The 25,177-nt window shown below is 42.0% G+C and overlaps 1 protein-coding gene across 1 annotated transcript in view; it reads left to right on the top strand.

The window, feature by feature from the left end:
- Positions 1-25,177, top strand: part of LOC120986405 (potassium channel subfamily T member 2-like) — a 160,958-nt gene that overhangs the window by 67,689 nt on the left and 68,092 nt on the right. The window contains exons 8-10 of the mRNA XM_040414957.1: positions 5,780-5,863; positions 17,013-17,107; positions 20,020-20,200. Coding sequence (XP_040270891.1) covers positions 5,780-5,863; positions 17,013-17,107; positions 20,020-20,200 — 360 coding nt within the window. The remainder of the gene's footprint in view (positions 1-5,779; positions 5,864-17,012; positions 17,108-20,019; positions 20,201-25,177) is intronic.

Genomic DNA, 25,177 nt, shown 5'->3' with positions numbered 1-25,177 from the left:
GCATTTGGATTCCGTGAGGGGTATGGTGAGTTCATGTGAGATTTAATTTTTTGTCACAAGTTAGTGGAATATGAGACTTTGTAAGAAAAAAAAATAATAATTCCGCTAACTTGGGCCAAAAAAATGTCTGAATGGAGCCTTACAGGGGGGTGATCAATGACAGGGGGGTTGATCAATGACAGGGGGGTTGATCAATGACAGGGGGGTGATCAATGACAGGGGGGTGATCAATGACAGGGGGATGATCAATGACAGGGGTGTGATCAATGACAGGGGGGGTGATCAATGACAGGGGGAGTGATCAATGACAGGGGGGGTGATCAATGACAGGGGGGTGATCAATGACAGGGGGGTGATCAGGGAGTCTATATGGGGTGATAACCACAGTCATTGATCACGCCCGTGTAAGGCTTCATTCAGACGTCCGTATGCGTTTTGCGGATCCGATCCATCTATCAGTGGATCCGTAAAAAATCATGCGGACGTCTGAATGGAGCTTTACAGGGGGGGTGATCAATGACAGGGGGGTAATCAATGACAGGGGGGTGATCAGGGAGTCTATATGGGGTGATCACCACAGTCATTGATCATGCCCCTGTAAGGCTTCATTCAGACGTCCGGATGCGTTTTGCGGATCCGATCCATCTATCAGTGGATCCGTAAAAATCATGCGGACGTCTGAATGGAGCTTTACAGGGGGGTAATCAATGACAGGGGGGTGATCAGGGAGTCTATATGGGGTGATCACCACAGTCATTGATCATGCCCCTGTAAGGCTTCATTCAGACGTCCGGATGCGTTTTGCGGATCCGATCCATCTATCAGTGGATCCGTAAAAATCATGCGGACGTCTGAATGGAGCTTTACAGGGGGGTAATCAATGACAGGGGGGTGATCAGGGAGTCTATATGGGGTGATCACCACAGTCATTGATCATGCCCCTGTAAGGCTTCATTCAGACGTCCGGATGCGTTTTGCGGATCCGATCCATCTATCAGTGGATCCGTAAAAATCATGCGGACGTCTGAATGGAGCTTTACAGGGGGGTAATCAATGACAGGGGGGTGATCAATGACAGGGGGGTGATCAGGGAGTCTATATGGGGTGATAACCACAGTCATTGATCATGCCCCTGTAAGGCTTCAGACGTCTGGATGCGTTTTGCGGATCCGATCCATCTATCAGTGGATCCGTAAAAATCATGCGGACGTCTGAATGGAGCTTTACAGGGGGGTAATCAATGACAGGGGGGTGATCAATGACAGGGGGGTGATCAGGGAGTCTATATGGGGTGATAACCACAGTCATTGATCATGCCCCTGTAAGGCTTCATTCAGACGTCCGGATGCGTTTTGCGGATCCGATCCATCTATCAGTGGATCCGTAAAAATCATGCGGACGTCTGAATGGAGCTTTACAGGGGGGTGATCAGGGAGTCTATATGGGGTGATCACCACAGTCATTGATCATGCCCCTGTAAGGCTTCATTCAGACGTCCGGATGCGTTTTGCGGATCCGATCCATCTATCAGTGGATCCGTAAAAATCATGCGGACATCTGAATGGAGCTTTACAGGGGGTTGATCAATGACAGGGGGGTGATCAGGGAGTTTATATGGGGTGATCAGGGGCTAATAAGGGGTTAATAAGTGACCGGGGGGGGGGGGGGTAGTGTAGTGTAGTGGTGCTTGGTGGGACTTTACTGAGCTACCTGTGTCCTCTGGTGGTCGATCCAAACAAAGGGGACCACCAGAGGACCAGGTAGCAGGTATATTAGACGCTGTTATCAAAACAGCGTCTAATATACCTGTTAGGGGTTAAAAAAAACACATCTCCAGCCTGCCAGCGAACGATCGCCGCTGGCAGGCTGGAGATCAACTCTCTTACCTTCCGTTCCTGTGTGCGCGCGTTCACAGGAAATCTCGCGTCTCGCGAGATGACGCGTATATGCGTCCACTCGGAATGAATCAACCACCTCCAGGACGCGTCTGTGCGTACAGCGGTCCGGAGGTGGTTAATTACTGTATGGTGTTATTGTTTCAGCACTTTATAGTGGTATTATTTCAGCAGTGTATAGTGGTATTATTTCAGCACTGTATAGTGGTATTGTTTCAGCACTTTATAGTGGTATTATTTCAGCACTGTATGGTAGTATTATTTCAGCACTTTATAGTGGTATTGTTTCAGTATGATGGTAATATTTCAGCACTGTATGGTGGTATTGTTTCAGCACTGTATGGTGGTATTGTTTCAGCACTGTATGGTGGTATTGTTTCAGCACTGTATGGTGGTATTGTTTCAGCACTTTATAGTGGTATTATTTCAGCAGTGTATAGTGGTATTATTTCAGCAGTGTATGGTAGTATTACTTAATTACTGTATAGTGGTATTATTTCAGCAATATATGGTAGTACCATTGCATTACTGTATGGTGGTATTATTTCAGAACCATATGATGATAATCTTTAAGCACTGTAGGATGGTATTTTTTTTAGCATTGTATGGTGGTAATATTTCAGCAATGTATGGTGGTATTGTTTCAGCACTGTATAGTAGTATTGTTTCAGCACTTTATAGTAGTATTGTTTCAGCACTTTATAGTGGTATTATTTCAGCAGTGTATGGTAGTATTATTTAATTACTGTATGGTGTTATTGTTTCAGCACTTTATAGTGGTATTATTTCAGCAGTGTATAGTGGTATTATTTCAGCACTGTATGGTGGTATTATTTCAGCACTGTATGGTGGTATTATTTCAGCACTTTATAGTGGTATTTTTTCAGCACTTTATAGTGGTATTATTTCAGCACTTTATAGTGGTATTATTTCAGCACTTTATAGTGGTATTGTTTCAGCACTTTATAGTGGTATTATTTCAGCAGTGTATGGTAGTATTATTTAATTACTGTATGGTGTTATTGTTTCAGCACTTTATAGTGGTATTATTTCAGCAGTGTATAGTGGTATTATTTCAGCACTGTATGGTGGTATTATTTCAGCACTGTATGGTGGTATTATTTCAGCACTTTATAGTGGTATTTTTTCAGCACTTTATAGTGGTATTATTTCAGCACTTTATAGTGGTATTATTTCAGCACTTTATAGTGGTATTGTTTCAGCACTTTATAGTGGTATTATTTCAGCAGTGTATGGTAGTATTATTTAATTACTGTATGGTGTTATTGTTTCAGCACTTTATAGTGGTATTATTTCAGCAGTGTATAGTGGTATTATTTAAGCACTGTATGGTGGTATTATTTCAGCACTGTATGGTGGTATTATTTCAGCACTTTATAGTGGTATTTTTTCAGCACTTTATAGTGGTATTATTTCAGCACTTTATAGTGGTATTATTTCAGCACTTTATAGTGGTATTGTTTCAGCACTTTATAGTGGTATTATTTCAGCAGTGTATGGTAGTATTATTTAATTACTGTATGGTGTTATTGTTTCAGCACTTTATAGTGGTATTATTTCAGCAGTGTATAGTGGTATTATTTAAGCACTGTATGGTGCCTCGGGCCACAGAGGTTCCTGCTCGCAGGTTATTCTGCAGGCACCCAGCCAAAATCAGAAGGGTAAATGCAGAAAAATGTCCAACTTGGAGGCTTAAAAAATAACGCAGGGAAACTGCACAGGAAGAATGGGGGTCATTAGAAATGTATTCAGCCGCTATATTGTTCCAGTAAAGCCAGGACAACCAATCAGGACCTGGGCGCGTAGGGCGGATCAGCCATCGCTTTGCTGCCGGCCTGACACCTGGGACTTGTGACCACTGATCCTAATATTAATTGCGGTATTATTTATACATTGTATAGCACTGTTATTAGACTTCCATATGTATAGTGCTGTATGATGGTATAATTTCAGCACTGTATGGTGGTATTATTTCAGCACTGTATGGTGGTATTATTTCAGCACTGTATGGTGGTATTATTTCAGCACTGTATGGTGGTATTATTTCAGCACTTTATAGTAGTATTGTTTCAGCACTTTATAGTGGTATTATTTCAGCAGTGTATGGTAGTATTATTTAATTACTGTATGGTGTTATTGTTTCAGCACTTTATAGTGGTATTATTTCAGCAGTGTATAGTGGTATTATTTCAGCAATGTATGGTAGTACCATTGCATTACTGTATGGTAGTATTATTTCAGAACCATATGATGATAATGTTTAAGCACTGTATGATGGTATTTTTTTTAGCATTGTATGGTGGTAATATTTCAGCACTGTATGGTGGCATTTGAGCACTCTATAGAAAGTATTTTTTCATTACTGTATAGTTTTATTGTTTTAGCATTGTGTGGTAGTGTTATTTCAGCACCATATGGTGATAATGTTTCAGCACTCTATAGTGGTATTATTTTAGCACTGTATGGTAGAGTTATTTCAGCAGTGTATAGGACGGTTATATGAGCACTTTATGGTGGTATTATTATAGCACTGTATTGTGGTATTGAATCAGCACTGGCGGTATTATTTTAGAGATATATGGTGGTATTATTTCAACAATGTATGGTAGTGTTGGTCTGATGCTTTTGTCATCTGTGGAGATAAGCGGCACTTGAGATGTCTGGTTTTATGCCCGATTAGGACACAAGAATGTCATAGAGGGGGAGCCCCAGTGGTATCGGGGGTCCCATGTATGACTTGGATGCCTATTTACTTAAATAGCAACCATATAATACTTCATTTCCCTTGCACCTGCTTCTCTTCAGGAGGGGCTGTCAGGATAAGACCCCTGTAATCACCGTATCATGAAAAGCTTTACAAATTTCTAAATTACTCTGCGTTTCAATTTCTCCCCCATTTTCCAGATCTCTGCTTGCTGCTGGCGAAAGGAAAAATTCTCCTTTACATCCAGAGGTTGAAAAAAAAACTGGCCTCATACGGCTGAGAATTTGTGTCCGGCCTAGACCATCCTATGCGAGCGAAATACGCCAATCTCTCCGCTGTCCTGATAGGTCGTTACAATGTATCAGTGCAGGTACAATGCATCAGCCTGACGTGCAGACTGTTTGGCTCACAGAGGATTGATTGCACCAGATAACAAACCCTCATCTGTGAGAAGTATGGTGTTTGTATAAATGTTAGCCTCTGGGTGTGATCAAGAATCAAGGCGTCCGATGACAGCAAGCAGAGATCTTGGAAACGGTGAAGAATTGAAGGGCAAAGTATGTTAGAAAGCATTACACCTTATAATACCGGCCCCGATTCCTTGTGTGCTTCCTCCTCCGCCTTTTCTTGCCTCTCCTAAGTGGCACCTGTCAGGGAATGTCATTCCCTATTCTCTTGCTGCCCACTCGGGGGGTGTGAGGTGATGCTGGGATCGGGTACAGCTGCCACTCACATCCCACATCCCACATCCATCAAGCTGATGAGTACGAGACCTCTGCTCTACGAACACCTCGGCCTCTGTAATCAGGCGCAGGCTGTTATTTATGACCGCGTTACTAAAGCTCAGGGCACAACTATCAAATCCTTCCACTTCACGGTGTAACTCCGCCTAAAAGTACGGCTTTTACTTATTTTGAGATCCACAAGTCTGTTGTTCTCTACTCACATCCAAAGCTGCGTTCAGAATTCCGCTGCGTCTCTGTAACCCCAGGGTGATGACTGTAGGACTCAAAGTCTGATAAGAAAGCATGGCTAAACCTGAAATGCATCCTACTACTGGCAGCAGGATTCTGAATGCAGCTTTGGATGTGACTGGAGTATAAATGAACTATTTTACACACTTCTCGCATTGATATTTCTGTGTTTTTTTTCTTTTCAGGTTCTCTGGCCGCCCTTGAGAAGCCTTTACATCCCCGTCTTTCTCAACTGCTGGCTGGCAAAGCACGCTCTGGAGAACATGATTGTAAGGCTCTTGACTAGCCAGTGACAGGGGGTGATGGGGAAAGGTTTAGCACAGTAATAAATACAGTTCTTGCTACCTGAATCCACCACTAGGGGGAGCTCACTGGATATGGATTTATACATTTGGTATTTCTCTTAATGGGAGGTGTAAACTCTGTGTCGTGAGCTCCCCCTAGTGCCAGCTGCGGGTAAACGCTATGGCAGGAAGCAGGGAGAGCAGCTCAATGCCAGATCCCCTTTCATCACAGGCTCCATTGGGCTTGCACGGTGTACCACTGCTGGGGAGAGTAGTCTGTGTTGTGACTATGGCCCTCATCATCCTGTAGGCCAGGATCCTTTCCAAATATTTAGACAGAGTTTGGGTGCAAAATTCCTCCCTTTCCGTGGATTTGAATGCCCCCATTTCCCTCAGTGACAAGAAGATGACAGCCCCCCTAGGCATGGCATTGTTGTCACTGTACAGAACAGTGTTCCCGGCCATTCTGTGGAGTAAACTATGTCTGCCGCGCAGTATAGGTTTCTTGGCTATTGGTTAAATATGATATTTGATACATGTGGCTCTAATGGCAGACTCCAGTGCAGTGTGAACAGTGTCTTATGTATGGTCCTCACTGGGCCTCGTCCTCTGCCCCGGCCTTTTACACTGCCCCCAATACTGTACTAGGTAATATGTGGATGTATTGAGTGTGCATCATGTATATAGTGGGCATACATCATGTATATAGTGAGCATACATCATGTATATAGTGGGCATACATCATGTATATAGTGGGCATACATCATGTATATAGTGGGCATACATCATGTATATAGTGGGCATGCATCCATGTATATACAGTGGGCATACATCATGTATATAGTGAGCATACATCATGTATATAGTGAGCATACATCATGTATATAGTGAGCATACATCATGTATATATAGTGAGCATGCATCCATGTATATAGTGAGCATGCATCCATGTATATATAGTGAGCATGCATCCATGTGTATATAGTGGGCATACATCATGTATATAGTGGGCATGCATCCATGTGTATATAGTGGGCATACATCATGTATATATAGTGAGCATGCATCCATGTATATAGTGGGCATGCATCATGTATATAGTGGGCATACATCATGTATATATAGTGAGCATGCATCCATGTATATATAGTGGGCATGCATCCATGTATATAGTGGGCATGCATCCATGTGTATATAGTGGGCATACATCATGTATATAGTGGGCATGCATCCATGGATATAGTGGGCATACATCCATGTATATATAGTGAGCATGCATCCATGTATATATAGTGGGCATGCATCCATGTATATAGTGGGCATGCATCCATGTATATAGTGGGCATGCATCCATGTATATATAGTGGGCATGCATCCATGTGTATATAGTGGGCATACGTCCATGTATATAGTGGGCATACATCATGTATATAGTGGCCATACATCATGTATATAGTGGGCATACATCATGTATATAGTGGGCATACGTCCATGTATATAGTGGGCATACATCATGTATATAGTGGGCATACATCATGTATATAGTGGGCATACATCATGTATATAGTGGGCATACATCCTGTATATAGTGGGCATACATCCTGTATATAGTGGGCATACATCATGTATATAGTGGGCATACATCATGTATATAGTGGGCATGCATCATGTATATAGTGGGCATGCATCATGTATATAGTGGGCATGCATCATGTATATAGTGGGCATTCATCATGTATATAGTGGGCATGCATCATGTATATAGTGGGCATACATCATGTATATAGTGGGCATACATCATGTATATAGTGGGCATACATCATGTATATAGTGGGCATACATCATGTATATAGTGGGCATGCATCCATGTATATATAGTGGGCATGCATCCATGTGTATATATAGTGGGCATGCATCCATGTGTATATATAGTGGGCATGCATCCATGTGTATATATAGTGGGCATGCATCCATGTGTATATATAGTGGGCATGCATCATGTATATATAGTGGGCATGCATCATGTATATATAGTGAGCATGCATCATGTATATAGTGAGCATACATCCATACATATAGTGGGCATGCATCCATGTATATAGTGGGCATGCATCCATGTATATAGTGGGCATGCATCCATGTGTATATATAGTGGGCATGCATCATGTATATATAGTGGGCATGCATCATGTATATAGTGGGCATGCATCCATGTATATACAGTGGGCATACATCCATGTATACAGTGGGCATGCATCATGTATATAGTGAGCATGCATCATGTATATAGTGAGCATGCATCATGTATATAGTGGGCATACATCATGTATATAGTGGGCATACGTCCATGTATATAGTGGGCATACATCATGTATATACAGTGGGCATGCATCCATGTGTATATAGTGGGCATACATCATGTATATAGTGGGCATACATCATGTATATAGTGAGCATGCATCATGTATATAGTGGGCATACATCATGTATATAGTGGGCATACATCATGTATATAGTGGGCATACATCATGTATATAGTGGGCATACATCATGTATATAGTGGGCATGCATCATGTATATAGTGGGCATGCATCATGTATATAGTGGGCATGCATCATGTATATAGTGGGCATACGTCCATGTATATAGTGGGCATACATCATGTATATACAGTGGGCATGCATCCATGTGTATATAGTGGGCATACATCATGTATATAGTGGGCATACATCATGTATATAGTGAGCATGCATCATGTATATAGTGGGCATACATCATGTATATAGTGGGCATACATCATGTATATAGTGGGCATACATCATGTATATAGTGGGCATACATCATGTATATAGTGGGCATGCATCATGTATATAGTGGGCATGCATCATGTATATAGTGGGCATACATCATGTATACAGTGGGCATACGTGAGTGTACATATATGTGCATCCATGTATGTGGTTCCTGCCCCTGTGCCTGTATGTAGGTATATGTATGTAATTCTTGGGCGCATGCATCCATGTATATAGTGGGCATGCATCCATGTATATATAGTGGGCATGCATCCATGTGTATATAGTGGGCATACGTCCATGTATATAGTGGGCATACATCATGTATATAGTGGCCATACATCATGTATATAGTGGGCATACATCATGTATATAGTGGGCATACGTCCATGTATATAGTGGGCATACATCATGTATATAGTGGGCATACATCATGTATATAGTGGGCATACATCATGTATATAGTGGGCATACATCATGTATATAGTGGGCATACATCCTGTATATAGTGGGCATACATCATGTATATAGTGGGCATACATCATGTATATAGTGGGCATACATCATGTATATAGTGGGCATGCATCATGTATATAGTGGGCATACATCATGTATATAGTGGGCATACATCATGTATATAGTGGGCATACATCATGTATATAGTGGGCATACATCATGTATATAGTGGGCATGCATCCATGTATATATAGTGGGCATGCATCCATGTATATAGTGGGCATGCATCCATGTGTATATATAGTGGGCATGCATCATGTATATATAGTGAGCATGCATCATGTATATAGTGAGCATACATCCATACATATAGTGGGCATACGTCCATGTATATAGTGGGCATACATCATGTATATAGTGGGCATACATCATGTATATAGTGGGCATACATCATGTATATAGTGGGCATACATCATGTATATAGTGGGCATACATCATGTATATAGTGGGCATGCATCCATGTGTATATATAGTGAGCATACATCATGTATATAGTGAGCATGCATCCATGTATATACAGTGGGCATACATCATGTATATAGTGGGCATACATCATGTATATAGTGGGCATACATCATGTATATAGTGGGCATACATCATGTATATAGTGGGCATGCATCCATGTGTATATATAGTGAGCATACATCATGTATATATAGTGAGCATGCATCATGTATATAGTGAGCATACATCCATACATATAGTGAGCATACATCCATGTATATAGTGAGCATACATCATGTATATAGTGGGCATACATCATGTATATAGTGAGCATACATCATGTATATAGTGGGCATGCATCCATGTATATAGTGGGCATGCATCCATGTGTATATATAGTGAGCATACATCCATACATATAGTGGGCATGCATCCATGTATATAGTGGGCATGCATCCATGTATATAGTGGGCATGCATCCATGTATATAGTGGGCATGCATCCATGTGTATATATAGTGGGCATGCATCCATGTGTATATATAGTGAGCATGCATCCATACATATAGTGGGCATGCATCCATGTATATAGTGGGCATGCATCCATGTATATAGTGGGCATGCATCCATGTGTATATATAGTGGGCATGCATCCATGTGTATATATAGTGAGCATGCATCCATACATATAGTGGGCATGCATCCATGTATATAGTGGGCATGCATCCATACATATAGTGGGCATGCATCCATGTATATAGTGGGCATGCATCCATGTATATAGTGGGCATACGTCCATGTATATAGTGAGCATGCATCCATGTGTATATATAGTGGGCATGCATCATGTATATAGTGAGCATGCATCCATGTATATAGTGGGCATACATCATGTATATAGTGGGCATGCATCCATGTATATACAGTGGGCATACATCATGTATATAGTGAGCATACATCATGTATATAGTGAGCATGCATCATGTATATAGTGGGCATACATCATGTATATAGTGGGCATACGTCCATGTATATAGTGAGCATACATTATGTATATACAGTGGGCATGCATCCATGTGTATATAGTGGGCATACATCATGTATATAGTGGGCATACATCATGTATATAGTGAGCATGCATCATGTATATAGTGGGCATACATCATGTATATAGTGGGCATACATCATGTATATAGTGGGCATACATCATGTATACAGTGGGCATACGTGAGTGTACATATATGTGCATCCATGTATGTGGTTCCTGCCCCTGTGCCTGTATGTAGGTATATGTATGTAATTCTTGGGCGCATGCATCCATGTATATAGTGGGCATGCATCCATGTATATATAGTGGGCATGCATCCATGTGTATATAGTGGGCATACGTCCATGTATATAGTGGGCATACATCATGTATATAGTGGCCATACATCATGTATATAGTGGGCATACATCATGTATATAGTGGGCATACGTCCATGTATATAGTGGGCATACATCATGTATATAGTGGGCATACATCATGTATATAGTGGGCATACATCATGTATATAGTGGGCATACATCATGTATATAGTGGGCATACATCCTGTATATAGTGGGCATACATCATGTATATAGTGGGCATACATCATGTATATAGTGGGCATACATCATGTATATAGTGGGCATGCATCATGTATATAGTGGGCATACATCATGTATATAGTGGGCATACATCATGTATATAGTGGGCATACATCATGTATATAGTGGGCATACATCATGTATATAGTGGGCATGCATCCATGTATATAGTGGGCATGCATCCATGTGTATATATAGTGGGCATGCATCATGTATATATAGTGAGCATGCATCATGTATATAGTGAGCATACATCCATACATATAGTGGGCATACGTCCATGTATATAGTGGGCATACATCATGTATATAGTGGGCATACATCATGTATATAGTGGGCATACATCATGTATATAGTGGGCATACATCATGTATATAGTGGGCATACATCATGTATATAGTGGGCATACATCATGTATATAGTGGGCATACATCATGTATACAGTGGGCATACATCATGTATATAGTGGGCATGCGTCCATGTATATAGTAGGCATACATCATGTATATAGTGGGCATACGTCCATGTATATAGTGGGCATACATCATGTATATAGTGGGCATACATCATGTATATAGTGGGCATACATCATGTATATAGTGGGCATACATCATGTATATAGTGGGCATACATCCTGTATATAGTGGGCATACATCATGTATATAGTGGGCATACATCATGTATATAGTGGGCATACATCATGTATATAGTGGGCATGCATCATGTATATAGTGGGCATACATCATGTATATAGTGGGCATACATCATGTATATAGTGGGCATACATCATGTATATAGTGGGCATACATCATGTATATAGTGGGCATGCATCCATGTATATAGTGGGCATGCATCCATGTGTATATATAGTGGGCATGCATCATGTATATATAGTGAGCATGCATCATGTATATAGTGAGCATACATCCATACATATAGTGGGCATACGTCCATGTATATAGTGGGCATACATCATGTATATAGTGGGCATACATCATGTATATAGTGGGCATACATCATGTATATAGTGGGCATGCATCATGTATACAGTGGGCATACATCATGTATATAGTGGGCATGCGTCCATGTATACAGTAGGCATACATCATGTATACAGTGGGCATACATCATGTATACAGTGGGCATACATCCATGTATACAGTGGGCATACGTGAGTGTACATATATGTGCATCCATGTATGTGGTTCCTGCCCCTGTGCCTGTATGTAGGTATATGTATGTAATTCTTGGGGGCTCACAGATATGAGGAGGAGCAGCATTCAGTATGATGGCTGTTCTCTTGGTTATGCCGCCTGTGTCTGTAGGGCACCGGGGACCACAACACATGAGCTCCATGAATGAGAGGATCCTCCGCTCCCAGCTCTGTATGTGCAGAATAATGAGCGGTGCTGGATATCGCCTCACAAGCTGTGAAATCCCCTGGCCTGCCGCTCGCCCCACTTCTATCTATGAATCTAATCAGCTTCAGGGAGAAGGGACATGGATGTGAGCGCCTCTTACCACCAGTAATTGTAACTCCGCACTGTCTATTTATATAAGATGCTAACAACCTAGATGTCGGTGGGTGACGGTGGACCGGGAGGCCTGTTAAAGGGCATCTCTATTAAAGGAACATTTTCAGCAAAAAAAACAACAACAACAAAAAAAATGTATTGAGGCTCATTTCTGCAGTGTATGTGCAGCGGCTACCTGATACTCTTTATTCCTTACTTGTAAAGAGAAGCAATGCTGCAGTGTAAAGAATGGGAAAAGGAGAGTAGCAGCTACATGGCTGTGATGAAATAGATATGAGATAGATAGATATGAGATAGATAGATAGATAGATATGAGATAGATAATAGATATGAGATAGATAGATAGATAGATAGATAGATAGATAGATATGAGAGATAGATTGATAGATATGAGATAGATGATAGATAGATATGAGATAGATAGAGAGATAGATAGTTAGATATGGGCAACAAAAATGTTCCTCAATGTAAAATTGTGAAGACTTTGAATATCCACCATCTCCAGCCCATAATAACATCAAAAGAGTCAGAGAATCTGGAGAAACCCGTGTGCACAGGGGACAAGGCTGACGGTCATTATTTGAAGCTCGTGATCTACGGACCCTCAGGCAGCGCTGCGTAAAAAACAGGAATGATTCTGTGCTGGGAATCACTGCATGGGCTGAGGAACACTTCTAGAAATCACCGTGCTATCCACCATTGCAAGTTAACCCCTCAAGGACAAGGGCAATTTCTCCGTCTACAGAACTGGCTCATTTTTTGCGGGGCGATCTTCAGCTGTCATTGATACCATTTTGGAGTTTGTATGCGAATCGGCCATTTTGATTAATTTTACGTTACGGAGTTCACCATATGGGATAAATACATTTATATTTGAATAGTACAGACATTTTGGGATGCGGTGATGCTATTTATGTTTATTTTATTATTGTATATTTATTTATATTTTCATTATGGGGAAAGGGGAGTGATTTGAATTTTAATATATTGTTTTTTATATTTTTAAAAACTTTGTTTTTCACTTATGTTAAGTCCCCTTAGGTCCCCTTATGTTAAGTTCCCTTAGGGGACTTGAACATGAAATCTTTAGATTGCTTGTCCCATAGACTGCAAAAAATTACCATTGCAGCCTATGGGACATTCAATACATTCCTGTGAAGCCATGCCATCTGCAAGCCTCCATAGGAACTACTGCTGTTGTAGCTTTGGATCCTTCAGAGGGACCGAGGCCACCACAGGGAACAAATAGATCCCCCAATCGCTAAGCAGGGGAGCCATTTGGGGCCCAGGTGCACAACACTCCCAGGAAAAGCTACCTCAGATATCGTAGTCACAATTGACCACAGCATCTGAGCGATTAAATGTCTGCGATCGCCATTACCGACGATCACAGACATTAGCCCCAGGTATCTGCTGTGTCAAACAGCAGAAACCCAGCAACCTGACACCATGCATCCAACAAAATGAAGATAAGCAGAATCCTCCACCATCCATTTACATCTGTATATAACACGGCCTGTTTCTCATAACACCTCTGACGCAACGTGCAGTGTTATATACAGATGAAATGTGAATGGATGGGGTGTTATAACTTCTGCTGATCTTCTTTATTTTGGATGCATGGGGTGTTCTTCAGCCTGCTGCAACCAATCCACCATGCATCAAACCCCAGATCAGCCCCCAATTTCATACCGACTACATATCAGGCCCTAAATGTATGCAGACCCCAGATCAGGCCTCAAATTCATTCAGACCACAGATCAGGCCCCAAATTCATTCAGACTCCTGTGCCCTCTATAACTCCCACCCCACCTAATGGCAGACCTTGGACCATATAAAAGTAAAAAAAGCCACTTACCTTTCCTCCTATCCTCCAGGACTGCACTTCAGCTCTGTCTGGACGCCTGTGCTGCACTCTGACCTGATGTCGCAGAACATGTGTACTATGACCTAAAGCTGTACACTGTCAGGACCTAGCGCAGCACAGGCCCCCAAAGAAGAGGGCCAGAGAGTAGTGAATAATGATAGAAGTGATATACTCACCACTCTCTGAGCCTCCTGTATTATTGAGCACTTCCACAATGGAAGTGCTCATTACTTAAACTAAGAAGTTTTTTCCCAGCCCTGGAGCTCATTTTCTGTGCCTTTGGTGGTCCCCCCTCCTCAGAAGACCTAGGACATTTGCCCTACTGCCTTCCCCCTGCTAGCTATGCCTCTGCTTGAGGGGGTTAGCAAAATAAGCTGTATCATGCAAAGATGCCATATGTCAACATGATCCAAAAACACTGCCGTCTTATCTGGGCCAAAGCTCATTTAAAATGGACTGAGGCAAAATGGAAAACTGTTCTGTGGTCAGATGAAATCAAATTTGAAACTCTTTTTGGAAACAACAGGTGCTGTGTCCTAAAGACTCAAGCAGAGAGGGACCATCCATCCTGGTTTCAGCACACAGCCTGTATCTCTGATGGTATGGGGATGCATTAGTGCCTATGGTGTAGGCAGCTTACACATCTGGAACTATCAATACTGAGCAGGATGTAGAGGTTTTAGAACAACACATACTCCCTTCCAGATAATGTCTCTTTAAGGGAAGGCCTTGCATAATTCTGCAAGAGAATGCTAAACCACATACTGCATCCATCACAACAACATGGCTTCACAAAAGAAGAGTCTGGGTGCTAAACTGACTTCCTGCAGAAAACAGTCCAGACCTTTCACCAACAGAAAACATTTGGTGCATCGTGAAACGAAAAATACAGCAAAGAAGATTAAAAAAGAATAGGACAACATTCCTCTCTCAAACCTCCTTCAATTGGTCTCCTCACTTCCCAGATGTTTACAGACTGTTGTTAAAAAAAGAGGAGATGCTACACAATGGTGGACATGACCCTGTCCCGTGGGGAGGCTGTACAATGGTGGACATGACCCTGTCCCGTGGGGAGGCTGTACAATGGTGGACATGACCCTGTCCCGTGGGGAGGCTGTACAATGGTGGACATGACCCTGTTCCGAGGGGATGCTGCACAATGGTAGATGTAACCCTGTCCTGAGGGGATACTGCTCAGTGGTAAACATGACTCTGTCCCAAGGGGATGCTACACAATGGTAGACATGGCTCTAGCCCGAGGGGATGCTGCACAATGGTAGACATGACCCTATCCTGAGGGGATGCCGCACAATGATAGACATGACCCTGTCCTGAGGGGATGCTACACAATGGTAGACATGGCCCTGTCCCGAGGGGATGCTGCACAATGGTTGACATGACTCTGTCCCGAGGGGATGCTGCACAATGGTAGATATGGCCCTGTCCGGAGCGGATGCTGCACAATGGTAGACATGACTCTGTCCCGAGGGAATGCTGCACAATGGTAGACATGACCATGTCCTGAGGGGATGCTGCACAATGGTAGACATGGCCCTGTCCTGAGGGGATGCTGCACAATGGTGGACATGACCCTGTCCTGAGGGGATGCTGCACAATGGTAGACATGGCCCTGTCCCGAGGGGATACTGCACAATGGTAGACAGGACCATGTCCCGAGGGGATACTGCACAATGGTAGAAATTACCCTGTCCTGAGGGGATACTGCACAATGGTAGACAGGACCATGTCCCGAGGGGATACTGCACAATGGTAGACAGGACCATGTCCCGAGCGGATACTGCACAATGGTAGACATAACCCTTTCTTGAGGGGATACTGCACAATGGTAGACAGGACCCTATCCCGAGGGGATACTGCACAATGGTAGACATAACCCTTTCCTGAGGGGATGCTTCACAATGGTGGACATGACCCTGGCTCTAAGAGATGCTTCGCAATGGTGGACATGACCCTAACTCGATGGGATGCTGCACAGTGGTAGATGAAACCCTGTCCTGAGGGGATGCTGCACAATGGTAGACACGACCCTGGCCCAAGGGCTTGCTACACAATGGTAGACATGATCCTGTCCAACTTTTTGGAGATGTGTTGCTGCCATCAAGTTCTGAGTAAAAATTTTTCCTGAAATGGTAAAATTTCTCACTTTCATCATCTAATATGTTTTCTATGATCTATTGAAAATCATTGCAGTCAGTTTTTATTTACATTTTACACAGCACCCAAATTTTTTGGAATTGATATAATCTAGATAGAGAAGAGATAAATAGAGAGGATAGCAAAAAAGATAGCACGTAGCCATGTCTGTCATTAATGAAGACCTCTCGTTCTTAGAATGATTTGCATCGTGCAATCCAGAGGACTCACTCCGCCATGTTCAATCAAGTATTCATCCTGATTTGCACTCTGGTCTGCCTTATGTTCACCTGGTATGTACACTCTGAAGTAAATCTGAAAATCCTGCATCTTATTCTGATATATATTCTTGTACATAGGAGGCAGTATTATAGTAGTTATATTCTTGTACATAGGAGCAGTATTATAGTAGTTATATTCTTGTACATAGGAGCAGTATTATAGTAGTTATATACTTGTACATAGGAGCAGTATTATAGTAGTTATATTCTTGTACATAGGAGCAGTATTATAGTAGTTATATTCTTGTACATAGGAGGCAGTATTATAGTAGTTATATTCTTGTACATAGGAGCAGTATTATAATAGTTATATTCTTGTACATAGGAGCAGTATTATAGTAGTTATATTCTTGTACATAGGAGGCAGTATTATAGTAGTTATATTCTTGTACATAGGGGCAGTATTATAGTAGTTATATTCTTGTACATAGGAGCAGTATTATAGTAGTTATATTCTTGTACATAGGAGCAGTATTATAGTAGTTATATTCTTGTACATAGGAGCACTATTATAGTAGTTATATTCTTGTACATAGGAGCAGTATTATAGTAGTTATATTCTTGTACATAGGAGCAGTATTATAGTAGTTATATTCTTGTACATAGGAGCAGTATTATAGTAGTTATATCCTTGTACATAGGAGCAGTATTATAGTGGATATATTCTTGTACATAGGAGCAGTATTATAGTAGATATATTCTTGTACATAGGAGCAGTATTATAGTAGTTATATTCTTGTACATAGGAGCAGTATTATAGTAGTTATATTCTTGTACATAGGAGCAGTATTATAGTAGTTATATTCTTGTACATAGGAAGCAGTATTATAGTAGTTATATTCTTGTACATAGGAGGCAGTATTATAGTAGTTATATTCTTGTATATAGGAGCAGTATTATAGTAGTTATATTCTTGTACATAGGAGCAGTATTATAGTAGTTATATTCTTGTACATAGGATCAGTATTATAGTAGTTATATTCTTGTACATAGGAGGCAGTATTATAGTAGTTATATTCTTGTACATAGGAGCAGTATTATAGTAGTTATATTCTTGTACATAGGAGCAGTATTATAGTAGTTATATTCTTGTACATAGGAGCAGGATTACAGTAGTTATATTCTCATTCATAGGAGTAGTATTATACAGGTGAAACTTGAAAAATTAGAATATTGTGCAAAGTTTATTTATTTCAGTAATGCAACTTAAAAGATGAAACTAACATATGTGATAGACTCATTACATGCAAAGCGAGATATTTCAAGCCTTTATTTGTTATAATTTGGATGATAATGGCTTATAGCTTATGAAACCCCAAAGTCACAATTTTGAGGTACCCTTTCCTTAGGGGACATGGATTAATTAGCTGACTAGAGTGTTACACTTTGAGCCTAGAATATTGAACCTTTTCACAAAATTCTAATTTTAAGCTGCATTAATGAAATTTCTTTTAATTTGCACGATATTCAAATTTTTTGAGTTTTACCTGTAGAAGTTATATTCTTGTACATGGGGCAGTATTACAGTAATTCTGCCTCAACTGCTGTACGTTTAGGGTGAATTTACAAAGAGTTTTCTTCCTGCAAGGAGTTTGGCACAGAGCCGGTATTGTTTTCAGTGGGAGTCCGTGCTGCAGTGCATACGGCCCCGATTTATTTCTGTATAGTTTTCCAGACCACAGGAAGAAAGGACATGTCCTTTCTTGGTGTGACTTCTATGTGAACACTGACAGATAAAACGGGGCTAAAGATGGTGTGGATCAGGCCCACCCAAACTGCAAAACTGTGGTAGAAACAGCAGAAAAACTCCAAAAAAATTGTGCGGGGGAAAAAACTCCACGTGAACTCACCCTTACTCATCACATTACCTCCTCAACTGTTGTACCCTCTCTTATTTCATTACCTTTCTATCCATCTCCTCTACATCCACACCCACTGTACTCTCACTCATCTCCTTTACACCCTCAATCTCTGAACTCTGATTCTTCTCTTCTTCTTCAACCACTGTTCCCTCTCTCTTCTTATTACCTCCCCAACCTCAGTGCTGTCAATCATCTCCTCTACCTCCTTAACTTCTTCATGCTCATTCATTCCTTACACCTGCTCAGCCTCTGTACTTTTACCTACTCAATCACCCAAAACTCTATACCTTTCACCATTGTATGCTTACTTATCTCAAATAACCTCTGTACTCATCTATCTGCTCTACCTCCTCAACATTGGTATTCTCATCTCATCTCCAATCTCTACAGCCTACCCATCTGCTCTAAATATGCAACTTCTGTATGCTCCTGTATGCTCCTCTGCATCTTCATCTTCTATACTCTTACTCATATCTTCGATTTTCTCAAACACTCTAGTGATCTCTACCTCCTCCTTTTCATCTTCTTACTCCCTGTACCTTCTTCCACCTTTACAACCACCTTAAACTCTGCGTTCTTACCCATCTCTCCTACTATCTCAAGGACTATACTTTCATCAGTCGCCTCTGCCTCCGCAGATCTGTACTAGCTTATGAACACTCGTCCAACTCCTCTACCCATCTCTGCAGTCACTACAACCTCAACATGAATGCTCTCACAGATATTGTCTACCACCACATCCTATGTATTCTCACCGATCTCACCCACCTCTCTGACCTCTCAAAGTCAGTATTCTCTGCCATCAAACCTACTTTGGACTTCCTCAGCACCTTGTCTGTCTCCTCATTTAATTCATATCCAAAACTCCTTACTCCTCCATCTCCTCTACCACCTCCACCCTCAACACTCCTTTTTATCTTAAGACTTTACACCATGCCTCCTCCCACTTTGTCCACTCAACAATAACCTCTTCTAGCCTCTTCACTTCAGCCTCTCATCATACCTCTTGCCTTATGTTCTCGTGTATCTACCAACTTGTGATTTTATTTTTTCTCTCCATAGCATTTGTGGCATTCAACATCTGGAGAGAGCTGGCAATAACCTCACCCTTTTTGACTCGTTATACTTCTGCATAGTCACGTTCTCCACCGTGGGCTTCGGCGACGTGACTCCCAAGATTTGGCCATCTCAGCTTCTGGTGGTCATCATGATCTGCGTTGCCTTGATAGTACTACCTATACAGGTGACCTCCATATCTGTCATTAGCCCAGTTTGTCCCCCCATTTTCTTTCCTCTATATTTGCCTCTCGAATTCTGTCTTTCTCTCCCTTCCACCACCTTGTTTCTTCCATCTCTCTGTGGTAAAAGCTCTGAGCTTCAGAGAGATGGGCTGATCCAGCCTAAGAAGACAGTTGTCATTAGATGAGTTGACAGATGTGGGTCCCCGGTAAGAATGGCAGGGAGCGCCATCAGCACTTTCATTTGATTAACCCCGTCAGCCTTATAGGAAAGCTGTAGTTACTGTCAAGCGTTCTTCTTGATGCCTCACTGTAGTGATTTTTACTAGGTTACTTTCCTCTGTGGCAGGATCCAATCCTTTAACTGTTTTTTGATGACTTTTTTTTATAAAGCGTGTAATCTGTCATTTTGGCTGCCTTTAGATATACGACTACAGGAAGCCATCCATCCAAGTCTTAACTTTTATAATGGTGCATTATGAGAGTATTATGAAGAGTAGGCACCAAAACTGTCTAATGATAGAACTTTATTTTTTGACCATGGCAATAGAAACTACCGGTAATCAATGAACAGCTGCTCTGTTGCATGCTATTTTATCATGGTCGTAGGTAATTAATGTACAGCGCCATAATGTTAAGACAAGGGGTTGTGGGTGCTGGCTGTGTTATGAAGGTGGCACCCTGCTATAAGGGCCGGGATCAGAGACAATTCTGATCCTGGTTGTTTAATTCCATAGATGTCGTCAGTATCTAAGGGGGACTACCTCTCTTATTCCCCTTCCCCGGCTTCATTGCGGGGTACCGAGGGGTTGCTATAGCAGCTATGGGCCAAACAATGGTGCCCAGACCTATGGATACCTATTAAACAAGGTATAATAGGCACCTGGTCAGATTTACTGTTACTGATATAGTACACTGCAATACAGAAGTATTGGAGTGTATTATTTGGTCAACCGATGGATGGCCAGTTCAAGCCCCTAAATTCAGGTAAAATGGTCTGTATTTTTTATAAGAAAACTAAAGAAGATAAAATACTATACATAATTGGTATAACTACATACAAACCATTCTTAACACTTTAGCCCCTTCCTACATCACTCACCCATTGCCCCAGAGACTACATGGACTGGTTTTATGGTACATACTTTAATGTTGGCTCCTTAATTGCAGGGCTTGTTGGGCCTCTGAAATTAGAGACCCCAGACAGTGGAGTTTGACCAGTTGTGGTGGGAGTTGGCACACCAAAATGGTCACCCTCCATTATGGTACATTAATTTCACCCACTCTACCCTTCTAAGACAGTTGTGCCAATCTTTTTTTTCCTAATAATACAGTTCCTCAGTAGTCTTACAACTTCTATTCAAAGAGGATGGGACCAAAAAAGGCTTGGCCCTGCTTGTCATGGGCCTTATAGCAACCAAATGGGCTGCCTTCATAGTCCAGTATGTATGCCCTTGACACTGCAGGAGATGGTAGGGCTCCAAGACTAAAGTTTCAAAGGCTACCTTTTGACCAGTAGTCTGCCAAGAGAAGGCACCCCTTATTAAGGATGAAGATGCCCCCTAGTAGGATGCCAGACACCCACACCAAGAGCAACCATAGGTGTCAACAGTCTCGAATTTGCTGGGACTGTCCAGGAAAATTTGAGCAATCCCAATATGAAAATGGTGGGGCTTATGTAAGCTCCATCCATAAGTGGGTGTTCCTTGGTGGGTTTTGAACATTCTTGGCAGTGAGGCTTACATTTCCTGAAATTACAATGGTGGTAAGCATACAGGACCTGGTATTTATTTCCTCTCCAATTCCTTACCCCTTCGTTGTTTACGATGCAGTTCCTCTGCATTGGTTCTTCTAACCACCTAAAATCAAACAAGATGGAACCAACTAGGGTTTGGTCCCAAGGGCCCTACAGCAGCTGCAATGTCTTGATGGAACATACTCCCTTGCATCTGACATTTTTATATAAGTTATTCTAGTGGTCGATTAGTTCCTCCATGCCTCTGAAATGTCAAATATCCCCACGAAGATGTGTGCGTAATTTTATTGATTTTACTAATTAGCCGTCTATTTTTATAGCAGCAACATATGCTGTAGTCTTGTACACAGAGTGTTTACAGTTTTGGCTCATAACCTAGTTTTAACAAATTGACAGCGCGTCATAACCTCTCAGCATCAGGCCAGGGTAAACAGAGACAATCTGTCTGAAGCTGAATACAGATTACAGTAAGTCATCGACCAGTCAGGACCACTTGACCCAAATATTTAAAGAAGCACTCCAGAATTTTTTTTGCCTATATAGTGCAGAATAGATAATTATTCAGACATAATGTACATGCTCCTATGTTTGCCTTGTGTATACCTAGTTATAGGTTGCCTGCTATCTTGACTTATTCTTCCCCTTAGGTATGGTTCCTATTATTTAGCCTACATTTCCCATCATGCCACTGACTTTACAGAGACAGAGGGGACGGAGTCTTCTGAGTCTAAAAGCCTAATGGCAACCAGTGATAGATCAGCGACATAGGACTGCTGTCCCCCAAGTCTTAGTGTATCCTATGTGATACAGCTTCAGCCTGCCTGCTCTGCCTCCTGCTTGTGATAGGTTTCCCTGTCTGTCAGCTCTTAGAAGCATAAGGCAAAGCAGTGTGAAGCAGCACAGTAACTTAGGTAGTTAGAGTCAGGGTAATTGTATAACTTTGCAGCTTATCATTGTATGGGCTCACCTATTATATCTCTGAATTCCAGCTCTCTTCGATCAAGTTACAAATTTTTGTGCACATGGGGTTTACTCCAAAGTTTGAACATTTTTATCCATAAAGCAGGCATCAATGCATTGATGAATGCCGTGGATAGAGTTACTGGGAGTCTGTGAGCAGTTTTGCCCACGCTAAACTGCTTACAGCCCGGGGAGCAGTTCAAACATACTGTAGTTACAGGAGTAGTGTAAATATGAAATTTTGTTCTGCCAGATTCTGCTCCTGTAGGTGCCCAGGAGGCGGAGCTTCACTGTGAAGTACTCTGTGTAGTGAACTGCTGCACAACCCCTCCCCTCTGCTCTGACTGACATCTGTAGCATCCATCCAAAAGATCACTTCAGCCGCCACTGAGGAGGGGTTGTGATGTTTTTGATCAATGCATAGATCAAATCCACACTGAAGCCCCGCCTCCTGGACACTTGTAGGAGCAGAACTTGGCGGAATAAAATTTTTAATCACCTCTCTGAACCCCCCGTTGTTCTAGCACCGCTGCTCCGATCCTCCCCGCTTATGTTTTAACTGATGCAATGACATGCTGGTATACCACACGTGACTGCTGCAGCCAGCCACTGGCCTCAACAGTACATGACACAAGACCAGTAATTGGCTGCAACAGACACGTGCAGTATATAGGGATATCACCACTGCAGTCAGATAAACAAAGGCTGGCGGGAGGATGGAGTGAGAAAGTTTGCGATAGTGAAGGTACATTTTTGAATTAAATAAGGGGTTGGGTCAGCACAACCTGCCTGTAGGTGCAGATCACTATGGCGAAATACATATATAAACGGAAAATGCAAATGTGATCGCACACTGCATCCAGCACTCTGCCCTCCATGCTGGATGAGACATTGGTTTATATTTTGGCCAAAGCATAGTAAGCCACTCACCGCGTCAAGGTCGTCTCATGAGTGGTCCCTAACTCTTGTTCCTACCTGTTCATGGGCCATGACAGCCACATAAAATCCAGGGAATGCAGGTCAGCATGCAAGCCAAGTACACTTTGCTTGTAACCCCGTCCGGTGCCATTACAGCTTTCATCGGATCCAGGGATGCAAGTACCAACATGCATGCTGAACCCACCATATACTTCTCCTGGAGCCAGATGGCTAATGGTAGGTTCTATACAAGCAGACTCAGTTTTATACTGACTTTAAAACCAGCCTCAAGGACAGATTAACTGGTCAGGTGTGCAATGACTCCAAGGAGATCGCCACGCCTCCAATATATACTACAAAGAAAAAAATAAGGGGTTGGGTCAGCACCTTGGAGTCATGCACACCTGACCAGTTAATCTGTCCTTGAGGCTGGTTTTAAAGTCAGTATAAAACTGAGTCTGCTTGTATAGAACCTACCATTAGCCATCTGGCTCCAGGAGAAGTATATAGTGGGCTCAGCATGCATGTTGGTACTTGCATCCCTGGATCCGATGAAAGCTGTAATGGCACCGGACGGGGTTAAAAGCAGAGTGTACTTGGCTTGCATGCTGACCTGCATTCCCTGGATTTTGTGTGGCTGTCATGGCCCATGAACAGGTAGGAACAAGAGTTAGGGACCACTCATGAGACGACCTTGACGCGGTGAGTGGCTTACTATGCTTTGGCCAAAATATAAACCAATGTCTCATCCAGCATGGAGGGCAGAGTGCTGGATGTAGTGTGCGATCACATTTGCATTTTCCGTTTACATTTTTGAATTACCCTAATACCATTCCTGCCTTAAAACACAACCACTTTAAGTGATACAATTCTGGTTGCTTGCAGCCACCACTAGGGGATCTGAGGAGCTTACGGCACACTGTGTTATTATTGATTTCAATGTAAGCTCCTAACTCCCCCTAGTGGTGACTGAAGGCAGTCATAATTGTATCATTTACCTTTTTCTACTCGAAAACTTATTACAATAGAATAAAAAAAGAAATGGTGTCCATGGGGGGGGGGGGGGGGGGGGGGACGACACATTCATGTAACTCTCATACACAGAAAAAACTGTAGGCACGAAAACAAAGCAGGAAATAAAACCGATTATTCTGACTCTTCACAATTGTCCTTGAGGCTTTCAGCTAGTCACACCGGCTCTCATGCCTCTAATTCACGTTACTATTGTATTATGTTATGATGAGGATCACAGTGCCCAACATCTGCAGATTAGACTAGGGGAGGGAACACAACGTGCTGCAGCGACATGTCCCTAGAATCCAATTTAAAGAGACGCTCCGCTATTTAA

This window comes from Bufo bufo, chromosome 1 (assembly GCF_905171765.1).
Source record: "Bufo bufo chromosome 1, aBufBuf1.1, whole genome shotgun sequence".
NCBI lineage: Eukaryota > Metazoa > Chordata > Amphibia > Anura > Bufonidae > Bufo > Bufo bufo.
The sequence above is the reverse complement of the archived record's forward strand: the minus strand, read 5'-3'. Positions and strand labels throughout refer to the sequence as shown.